The following is a 12,196-nucleotide window of genomic DNA, read 5'->3' on the forward strand; positions in this document are numbered from 1 at the left end:
TTTTTAAGGAATGGGTTTCAGTTTTTTGAGTTTTCGGTTTTTTTATTTTTGTTTGATGTTTTAATTTTGTTGTATTAGTTTTTGACAAAAAAAAAACAGATTTATTCAGATCTGTGACACGTGTCCTTTTTTCCCACTTAACGGAGTGGTAGTGACGGATTAGGCCAATTCATAACGTTTGGTATTTAATTCATCGAAAAAAAAAGATGTGGTATATAAGTCTATAAAACTGAAAACATGTGGTATTTATGCCGCAAATACCCCAAAAAAATCAAATTCCATAACTATATTAATAGTGTGTTTTTGGCATTTGTACTTATTAAATTAAGGTTTAAAGTAGATTATGTAATATATTTTGATTCAATAAACAGAAATTATTTGCCTCAGTTTATACTGAATGAACTAAACAAAGTGCAAATAAAAAAGCTTTATTCTTGATAAAAATCCATGTTACAAATTTGGATCAGTAGAAGGAACTACGTTCAATCTCATTTGGAGGCTTTCTCATGGAAAAAAAATCGCCATGTAAAGCCAATACATTTATGCAAACTCTTGCCTTCTAACTTGTAATGGATACATCAATGACTAACTAATTTATTGCATTGCTTAATTATGAGAAAATCTATTGTTTTATGAGGTAGACTTCCAATTAGTTTGGGACAATATTCCAAGCGAAGCTCTCTAAGACAAGGAAAATTTTCACCTTCATTATCTCTAGGAGAAAACCACTCTTGCCATTCTAGCATATGACGAAAAACTAATTTTTCTAAGGATCTAAAAGGATGAGACAGAGGAAAACCATTTGAATAAAATTCATCACCTATACTCCTCACCATAGGAAAATGAAATATAAAGAGCACTTTGAGGGAAGGTAACTGCCCAAGCGGTGGCAAGAAGCAACAATTTATACAACCATCTAGCCTTATTGTTACCATATTAGAAAATGAATGGTGCCCCACCCAATTTGGAAAGGTTGTACCTTTGTAACCTTTTATGACAAGGTTCTCTAAGTTTTTGTGTGGTTGGAGCCCATCAAGTATTTCTTTCTCTTTACGCGAATCATCGGCAGAACCAAGTGAAACAAAACTAATCTCATTAAGATATTCTTTTTCCTTCAAATTGGCTTCTAAAACATCTTTGACAAGAATAATGTTTTCAATCCCAGTAATCCGAAGTCTTCCACGCAGCTGATTGAGCTCTTTCAAATCTTTAATGTTGGAAGCATTGTGTTCTCTCAAAACAAAATCAGTCAACGTCTGCAGATCTTTCAAACTAGACATTCCTTCTGGCATCTCTTTTATCTTTGTTCCTCTAATGTCAAGATGACGCAAATTGATCAGGCTTCCCACATAAACAGGCAATTGAGTGAGATACTGACAACTCAACAGCAGTAATGTTTGCAAGTTGAACAAAGAACAAATCTCATTAGGCATCAATGTGAGATCAGTTGAAGACAAATTCAAGTACCTTAAATGCTTTAAATTGCCAATAGAATTAGGTAATTCTGTGATAGGGTATTGAGAAAGAGAGAGAACTCGCAAGTATTGAGCTGATGACAATAGTTCATCCAACACTGAATTGTTCCATATGAGCACTTCACCCACCTTTCGGCTTCCTAATGGCAGAAATGTACGCAGAGATGTTAATTCAGCACAAGTGACAAATTTCACAACACTGTCAATATTATTTTTTTCATATGACAAATGATGAATAGTGTTGCTTCCAATGCTACTCAAGTCATCATGTTCCAGCCTACAACAAAATTTTCCCAAGACAAACCTAGCTAAGTCATTCACAAGATCATGCATGAGGAAAAGTGATGTATCACGTCTTGATCTTTGAATCAATGATCTAGACAATAGATGGTCGAAGTATTCTTCTCCAACATCTTCTATCATTTTCCCTTTCTCAGGTTGCAAGAGATCTTCTGCCATCCACAACAAGACTAAAGTTTCTTTTGCGAATTCAAAATGTTTAGGAAATATTGAACAATATGCGAAACATCTCTTCAAATGTGCTGGTAAATAATGATAGCTTAACCATAGAGCTGGAAGAATGTTACTTTCTCTTTCAGAAAACTCCCATATGTCACTTTTAAGCATGCTTTTCCATTTTCTTGGATCTAATTCAGCGCGCAAGAGACCTGCCAATGATTTCACTGCCAAAGGAAGATTATTACACTTTTCAATTATTTGCCTACCAATTATTTCCAAATTTGGATGTTGTTCTAACTTTTCCGCATTTCCGAAGGCGTGCTTCACAAATAATGACCAACAGTCTTCACTTGATATTGCTTGCAAATGATAACTTGCAACGTTGCCCATCTTCGATGCCACAATATCATTTCGGGTAGTTGCCAAAATTTTACTTCCACAAGCTCCAGATTCAAAAGAACTTTTCAGACAATCCCATTTATCATAATTCTCATTCCAAATATCATCGAGAACAAAAAAAAACTTTTTGTTTGCCAAAACATTCTTCAAATTAACTTGAAGTTGATAGAAGTCATTGGTATCAAAAGGATCTTCACTCTCCAAATTGTATCCAAGAGGCAATATCCCTGACTTAGAAACATTATCAAAGAGCGTCTTGGTTACTTTAAATACATCAAAGACATCTGAAATAGTAACCCATGCTCTAATGTTAAAATGTTCTTTCACTCTTTCATCATTATAAACAAGCTGAGCAAGACTTGTCTTACCAATCCCAGCCATCCCCACGATTGGAATCACACTAATTTTAGTAAAACAAGCATCATCCGAAATCAACAACTGAACTATGGCATTCTTGTCAGAAATCCTACCCAAAATATCAGATTCCTCCACCAGTGGAGAAGGTAATGATCTAAATGGCCTATTTTGAACTTGTTTTAAACCGAGGACATCCATTTGGCTTAAAATGAGTTCTAGTCTATCTAGCACACCCTCTATCTTGGGATCTACTTGGGCAGTGAATGAAGTTGAAATAAATGAAAGTACCTGGTGTACATAGCTGCTTTCATGCTGATCTTTCCACTTGCTTACCAAAATTTCAGTTTTGATCTCATCTATCAAGTTCTCTAATTCATCAATTGTTTCTTTGAGTTCATCAAGCCACTCCTTTACAGCTGGGTTTCTGGTTTGCATCCCCTCCGCATAACTGACAACTGCATTAGCTGACCGTAACTTGATCTTTAACTTCTTAAGCATGTTACTGTTCAACTTCTTTGCCCGAAAAAAGTCTAAAACCTCCCGAGAATCCATTCTTTCAAAAATGCCTTGAAACAGAGCAGAGAGAAGAGCTCCACCGACCACTTCCGCTGCCATGATTTATGGACAGGAAAGAAAATGAAAAGAGAAAACAACCAAACTCTCTCCTGAAAATGGAGAAAAAACGAAATTGTTCTAATTTATGCAAATAAAATTTGTAAGAGTGAAGTGAATCTGATAATTTTCATGTACAAACAAATGATAATTTTCTCGACAAGAAAGAAAAAGAAAAGACAAATTGGAGAGCTTTCCTTTACCTTTCCTTTAGAAGAAAAGATAAAGCTCTTTACAACCAGAGTCACGAGAAGTAGGACCACACCTCAAATTTTTGAATTTTTTTCTTTGTGAAATATTATGGATTTATTTTTCTATAGGTGTGTTGTTGTCTTTTATTCATTATTGTTACTTTTTCAAAATGTCTACTCTCACTCACACTCTCAGATCACATTATCGACTATTAGCCACTCAATAATATAGTCTTTTAATCCATATAAAAAATAAACATATAGTATCTATAGAGAAACCAAAGATGAAATAAAAGTTTTTGGATCTTGGGTTTTTTTTCATTACCAGATTGGATTCTGTATTTTAATAAATTATTTTTTTGATTCTATATTTTGTAAAATATTTAAAATAGAACCCTAAACTTAATTTTAATGAAGAAAAAATTGAATATAACAACACAATTTTTAAGCATAATTATTTTATTTTTGTTCTGAATTATTAGTTTGGTAAATTATTTGTGATTTTAGTTGAAAAAACATTGACTAAAATCAGATTTAGGGTTCTATTTTAACCATTTTACAAAACATAGGGTCTAAAAAGTAATTTGTCAAAACACAGGATCCAAACAGTTAATGAGAAAAAACACAGGGTCCAAAAAAATATAAACCCAACATCAAACGATAAAGAAAAGTCGATAAAAAAAAAACTAAAAATTACTATCTATCTACAATATATCAACTTGATTTGTTTTTCCCCACAAATTATTCAATTTAAGCACTTATGTATGTCCGCCACAAGATAAATTGATGCAGCACTATTCAAAGAATGGAAAGTGCAGTGTCAAAATCGGTTATAAAATTGTCATGAGATAAGGAATACAAGGAGAAACAAACATTTTATGTTTTGTAAAATAGTTCAAATAGAACTCTAAACTCAATTTTGATAAAAAAATATTAACTAAAATTATAAATAATTCATCAAACTAACAATTCAGAACAAAAATAAATTATTATGCTTAAAAACTGTGTTATTATATTTATTTTTTTTCATCAAAATTGAGTCCAATGGTCTATTTGAACTATTTTACAAAATATAAGATTCAAAAATATTTTTTTTTAAATATATGATCCAAATAAATAATCTAAAAAAATACAGGATCCAAAAAAAATATAAACCATAAGTACTTCTCGTGTAAAACTTGCTAGCATCGGTTTTCCCATTAACCCTTTCTTGTTTTGAGGAGCATTCCTAACATTGAGGTGCGTGGATTCTAATCAAATGGAGGATATCCTAACATTGGAATGGCATAAAGGTGAAGCTGATTTAAAAAGGGAAATTTGAGTTTTTATGCTTAAAGAGATATACTAAATCAAAAAAATGCTAGCATTTCTAATCATTTCAAAAAAATGCCAAATCTTTTGACAATACCCAAAATACCCCTCTCATAATTTTTCCATCAACTTCCTCTTCTCTCTTCCCTCTCTCTCCCTCAACCCATTCTTCTCAACTCTCTCTCTAGAAAAAAATTCATAGGTAAGGTAAAATATAAGAGAACTCAATGTAATAGCAAGTATTCCTTACTTAGGACACTAAAATATTGCATTTCGAACAGATCTGGGCATGATTTTTTAGTTTTTTTTGTGATTTTTTTCAAATCTGAAACTTTGAAATCTGCAAAAAATCGACGTGGTTCGATGGTGCTCGATGCCAGCTCGATGGGGCCTTCAAAATCAAGATTTTCATGAAAAATTGATGCTGCTCGATGGTGGTTCGATGGTGTTCGATGCAATTATTACAAGATACGTAATTTTTCACTCGGGTGTCCGTTTGGGGTGATTTTTTTTTATTTTGGGTATTTTTTCAAGATCTACACGTTTGAGATGTGTATATACACATTTGGGAAATATAAATCTTGAAAAAAATGACAAATGCAAAACATACCTCATGTTCAAGATATGTTTTGGTATGTTTTCAAGTTCTAAACTTTGAAAATATATATATGAATATCTAAAACGTGTAGATCTCAAAAAAATACCCAAAATTAAAAAAAATCATCCCAAACAGACACTCGAGTGAAAAATTATGTCTCTTACAAGAATTGCATCGAACCACCACCGAGCAACTATCGAACAACCATCGAGCAACATCGATTTTTTCATGAAAATATTGATTTTGAAGGCCCCGTCAAGGTAGCATCGAACACCATCGAGCAACCATCAAGTTGGGCGTGATTTTTGAGTTATTTTTCATATTTGAAACTGAAATATGTAGAAAATTGACTTTGCTCGATTGTTTCTCGATGGTGCTCGATACCAACTCGATGGGGCCTTCAAAATCAATATTTTCATGAAAAAATCGAGATTTATCGATGGTAGTTTGATGGTTACTCGATGGTGGTTCGATGGTTGCTCGATGGTGGTTCGATACAATTCTTGTAAAGGACATAATTTTTCACTCGGGTGTCTGTTTGGGATGATTTTTATTTATTTATTTTGGGTATTTTGTTTAGATCTACATGTTTTCGATGTTCACATACACATTTTCAAAGTTTAGAACTTGAAAACATACCAAAACATATCATGAATATGAGATATATTTTGCATTTGTCATTTTTTTCAAGATTTACATTTCCCAAATGTGTATATATACATCTCAAACGTGTAGATTTTGAAAAAATACCCAAAATCAAAAAACAAATCACCCCAAACGGACACCCAAGTGAAAAATTACGTATATTGCAAGAATTGCATCGAACACCATCGAACCATCATCGAACCTCCATCGAACCACCATCGAGCAACATCGATTTTTTCATGAAAATCTTGATTTTGAAGGCCCCATCGAGTTGGCATCGAGCACCATCGAACCACGTCGATTTTCTGTAGATTTCAAAGTTTCAAATCAGAAAAAAATCGCAATAAAAACTCAAAAATCATGTCCAGATCTGTTCGAAATGTAGTATTTTAGTGTCCTAAGTGAGGAATACTTGTCGTTACATTGATTTCTATGATATTTTTGTAACACCCTCACTTATTTTAGTTAAAACCATATCTGAGGTGTTACGTTTTAAAACTATATCATAATTTATTTCTGCGGAAGTCTGGACATTTTTTTTTTGTTGAAAACTTATTTCACATTATTTACATTAAACATAAAGTGTGTCTCAAACATATTATACATAAGTATTAATCAACCTAATTTGTTTTCAAAGCATAACTTCACACTTTATTACAAATATCACATTGGTAAACTGAAATAACCCACAAAAAGGTCGATATGTTCATATGTACAAATCAGGGTCAGGACCATGCTTCAGTTCTCCTTATGTCATTCACTCATTTCTTTCTCTACCTGCAACACAAGACAACTGTGAGCCTAAAGCTCAGTAAGCAAAGTAATGCATGCAATGCTAATGATTACTCAAAGTCAAAGGACATACACAACTTCTTTTTAAATTTTGGGCCCCTTAATATTGTGCACACTGTTTGAATTTGTCAATGCTTGCAGGGCTTGTTACACATATAATATAAAATCTCATGGGTTCTCCTCCGGCTAGCCATCACCACAGTAGGGCACATTATAAACTTTATTCCATCGTTTCCCCATCGGACTCAAGTGTTAAGGCGGCCACACACTGTGGTGTCAACACATATAACAATAACTCATATGGAGGAGAAATAAAAACGGAAACATGGCAAACAATATAATTGGTTCACTAAAACCTAGCCCAAAATATTGGGCAGCCACTATAAGCCTACTATAGGCCTCCGTTTACACTTATTAACACTTTCATTTGTCTTTTCAAAACAGTGGCACTGAACTTAAACTTCTTATTACAACTTTCTTTTATGTTGCACAAAACTTGCAAAGGCATCATATAATTAATCATCATAATATCATGCATGGTCTTATATCATATAATAATTTACCATATCACTATTATGCCATGCATACAAAATTTATGATGAAGTGTCAATGTATGTTAATACCACTTACTCACAAAATATTCATATAATGCATACTTTCACATAACATGTAATTCTTGTGTTACAGTTGAGTACTTTACTTACCTTCTGTCCAAAATATAATTCACCGTGTAACAAGTGATGTCTTAGGTGTTGATGTGCTTATCCTGACAATGGCATGGATTTCTCATCATAATGATGGCAGTAAGACATTGAACTATCATTTAAAAATACCCATAAAACATCATATCAAATTTCATATCCAATTCATGCCTAAAATGCCTTAAACCACCTAGATCGAGCGTTAGATTTATCTTAGACATTTGGAGAAATTTTGACAGAGTTTCCCCTTAATTTTAGCTATCCTCAAATATGAAAATCAACCAATAATCAACATCAAATAACCTGCCATAACCATATATATCCCAAATACCAGCATAATTCATCATAAAGTTATCATATATCGATTTTGATAAAATTCTAATCTCCTAGATCATCACCCAAATTAAATGAGTCTCCACGTCTATTCAAACATTTATAAACATATCTACCATCTTATAAACTCAATAAAATAACCAAAAATCAGCTTGTACTCCAAGAACCCCAAAACCTCATAAAACACAAAATTTCACTTACCGAGCAACTTTTCGGCGAAAACAATCTCTTCTAACTTTTCTAAACCTCAAACCACTTGGAAACCACCAAGAAATATCTTAACAAGAGATAAAACCATATATAAGCTCTCAGCAAAATTCAAAAACATAGTTTAACTTCCAAGTACAAGAATTTACCATAAAAAGGCTAAAACTAAGCTTAATCCACTTATTTGGCTTTGTTTTCACTTGGATCTCCTTAGAATTTCTTCAAACCAGCCAAGAAATGGTTTTTGGTTTTCTTTTCTCTCTGTTTTTCAGATTCTTGGTCGTGCAAAGTGATAAGGTTGATGAAAATTCTTTATTTTCAATGATTTGACCTTATTGTATCAAAATTTGACACTTTTCACCTCATCATTTCACCTTTTGACTTATGAAAACCTTATCACTTCAATAATTTCGACTTAATCATCTGCTAGGCCTATTATCCTTATGTGTAAAATACTCACACCAAACCTTAGGTCCATATGAGTTCATACCCAATAGTTATGCTTACCCGATCGAGAGTAGCGCACTTATGCTAAGCTCGTTTTGACTTTGCATCAATACCATTGATTATGTATACCTCCCATCAAGAATTGATCTAATGGTTCTAAAACTATTTTTACTTCATCAAGGAGACCTTAATCATACCTCAATTATATTTGGTAAATCCACTAATACTCAATTTTACCCCGAAATACTAGTAATCGACATTGTACTATTTTTCACCACTTAACATCTTTTGCCTTCTATATCTCACTTTTCTCACTTAATTCCATGCCTTGTCCATATTTTTCATACTTTCTTATATCTTGAGCATACAAAACACACATAAAAGACAACTCAAATGCCACAAGGTTAATAATATTGAGCATACATATAGACATCACATACACAACTTTTATATTTATACATGAAAACACTTATAAGAATATGCATATGCTCAAATTATACATATTGTATGATATGTAATGCAATGAAATGCAATCATGTGATTATTGGCTATATTATATCCAAATAATGTGGGTGCTACAGTTTTGGCCTGTGGCCGCGGCCACCAACCATTTTCAGCACTAAAAAATGTGTTGTTTTTCCAAACGGTTCCAAACCCTCCCAAATGATTTTGTAACTCCCAAAACACATTATTGGAGTTAAAATCATATCTCTAACAGCCATATCACATATGGCTCTGCAGGGTGAATGTACATGTCAGGCCGCTCAATCGCCACGGTTGAGGAGATTACATGGACGAGAGGACCAGAACCTTGTATTTTGCCTTAGTATGGCTAATGTTTACTCTTAACTATTGAATTTTGTAAACCAACTTTTAAACATTGTAGAGTTTTGGGGATCCCTTCTGTAAACTTTTTATAACTTATAAAATGTATCTTTTGGGGCCAAAATGTCTTTTAGCCCTAGAACACTTTAGCTAATGACACGTTTTGATTAAACGACTTGATTAGCAAGTCTCACACCTTTATAAATACACAATGTAGCAGTCTTGGCTATCCAGGGCGTTACAATATATGTTAAGGTATAGACTATGAGTAGTACATGGCTTAAGATGTGATAGCTAATCTAGTATATGTTTTATGATTAGGCTTTGGGGTTGTGACCTACATAGCTCTTCTTATTGGATGTTAGCTCATGGGTACTTTGTATTGTAGGTAAGGGGGAAAATGTGGTTTGTTGAGGCTCGGTCAGATGTGTGCATGTCGTGATTGGTTGATCTGGGGGTCAAGGGTGTAACGCCCTGGTTACCCCAAGACAATTACGGTGAACTTTGAACCGTGATTTAACTCACTAACCGAGTTCTTTGGTTAAAAACGTGCTTTTAGGTGTTATTAATAGGTTGAGGTGGAAAACCAATCAAAAGGAAATGATATATTTTATTTAAAACATAAAACTGTTCATGGGCCCATAAAAACGTTTACAAGTTATTTACAATGCAAAATGGTCATTACAGTATAAAGTTTACAACCTACTGATCTAAGCGGTAAAAATAGGGTAAACCCCCTAGTTCTCCTGAGAACTCCTTGGCCATGGTGGTCAAGTGGCCGCATATGTACACATCACCACCTAAGCTCTCCACTCAAGGCTGGGTGTATTTTTCTTTCCCTTTACATGCACCACATAGCACCCATGAGCCAAAGCCCAACAAGAAAACTCAATACTGCATGAATATAATATCAAACGATGATCATAATAATCATCCAGACTTTTAGTCCAAAATAGAAGAGTGACAGTTGTAAAAGTCACTAAGGTGAGTTCCGTTCCCTTTACCAATAAGTGATCATTTCACTAGCTTAAACAAGATAGGTATCTGATGAAATAGTCATCAGCATAACCTTACCGAGTGACCATAGAGTCACTAACGTGGGATCCTGTTCCCTTAGATATGTGACAAAACAGTCACCTAGGCCTTTGGCCCTGAACCTGAGTAACTAGACAAAAAGGGAGTGACCATAGGGACACAACTGTGGGTACCGCTCCCTTAGCCATGTGACGATAGGGTCACTTGGGCCTTTAGCCCCGGCTCTGTGTAACTAGTCATAGAACTAGGCAAGCACTTATAATTTTCATCGAACTTAGGATCAGCCCAGCATTAATGCTCCATATGAGTCATTCAATGCAAATATCGATTAAATCTAATCTTTTATCAACTTTGCGTTCATGACACTTATGCCATTTATGACTCTTAGGTCAGTAACACGCAACCAGTGCCGATTCTGATTAGTCAGTGCCATATACAAGTAAGCAAGATTTGCAAAGCATTTAATATGCAATCAATGCCCACATTTAACAATCAACATGCCTTCATAATAACCACGCATGTCATATACATAGGGTGCAGTTTTCTTACCTCTGGTTCGAGTGAGAATTAGTAAAAGAACGACCCTTGAGAACGATCGACCCTTTTTATTCCTTAACGGTTACCTGGTCATAACCAATTATGGGATTCCATCAATAAAATGAATAATAAAAGGTTCCCGAACCAAGACCTAACCTCTGGGACATCGAATCATACTAAACCGTAGTAGGAACGATCCCGAGGCCTAAGGTTTGAGTTCCCATGTTCAAAACACTATTTCGGCCTCAAATCCCTCAAGCGCTGCAACCCCCATCACTTTGAGCTGCGGCCCCCAGCCAAGACAGGGGCACCTGAAGCAAGTGTCGCGGCCCACCTTCCCCAATGCCACGGCCCCCAGACCTAACAACTCCACCACCCATCTGCAACCTGCTCGAGCCACGGCGCCCAAGAACAGGTCGCGGCCCCACCTGGGAAATCAGCCATAACCCCGATTTTCCACCTTTTTAATCCTTCTAAAAACCTACCTAAACATCTCCAAATCCAAAAATCAAAGTTCCCAAACATCCCAATGATCCAAAATCATTAGATCCCGAGGCTCAAACAAATCAAAATCTCATCAACACACAAAATCCAAATCAAAGCTTAGAAACTCTAAAACTCAAAACTTAAAGCTTGGATTACCTTTGATTAAGTTGTTTCTTGCTAAATCCTTCGGTTAAGAAGCTTCTAATATTTCCTAGGATCTCTATGCCTCGATCCTCGCTTGATTTCGACTCCTAAAACCCAAGTTTTCTTCAAAATTGCAACGAACGGTAAAAAGGAATAACGGGAGAGAGAGTCAAATTGTTTGAACGTAATTTTCTTTCTGACATGTTACTTCAAGCTTAAGTAACCTCAAATAAATCCTATGCTTGGTGTCCCAAAAATACCCCTGGGGAAAAAATAGTCAAAACTCCCAGAATTTCCTCATGATCTCAATAACTCCCAATATATCATCAAATAATCATTATCATTATCCAATATCACAATAATTGACCTCGTTATGACAAAACCGCTAACTTGCAACCTAAGATCGTCTCATGTCGAATAGCTCGAATATATCCACATAATAATGGGATCTCATCCATAAATCACAAACATGCACCAAAATATACAAATATCCCCTCAACGGGCCAAATTACCAAAATGCCCTTATAATATAATGTGGACCCACATGCATGCATTTAACATTATATTATAATATAATTCACATAAATATGCATATAATAGTTTAATGGCATAATAAAACAATTATGGCCCTCATGGCCTACT

The 12,196-nt window shown here is 34.6% G+C and overlaps 1 protein-coding gene across 1 annotated transcript; it reads right to left on the bottom strand.

Annotated features, from left to right (window-relative positions):
• Nucleotides 1-418: 418 nt before the first annotated feature.
• Nucleotides 419-3,498, bottom strand: LOC133812639 (putative disease resistance RPP13-like protein 1). The gene has a single exon (XM_062246427.1). The coding sequence runs from the start codon at nt 3,303-3,305 to the stop codon at nt 579-581; it is 2,727 nt and encodes a 908-aa protein (XP_062102411.1). The 5' UTR covers nt 3,306-3,498; the 3' UTR covers nt 419-578.
• Nucleotides 3,499-12,196: the final 8,698 nt, after the last annotated feature.

The sequence above is a fragment of the Humulus lupulus genome, chromosome 1 (assembly GCF_963169125.1).
Source record: "Humulus lupulus chromosome 1, drHumLupu1.1, whole genome shotgun sequence".
NCBI classification, from domain to species: Eukaryota; Viridiplantae; Streptophyta; class Magnoliopsida; order Rosales; family Cannabaceae; genus Humulus; species Humulus lupulus.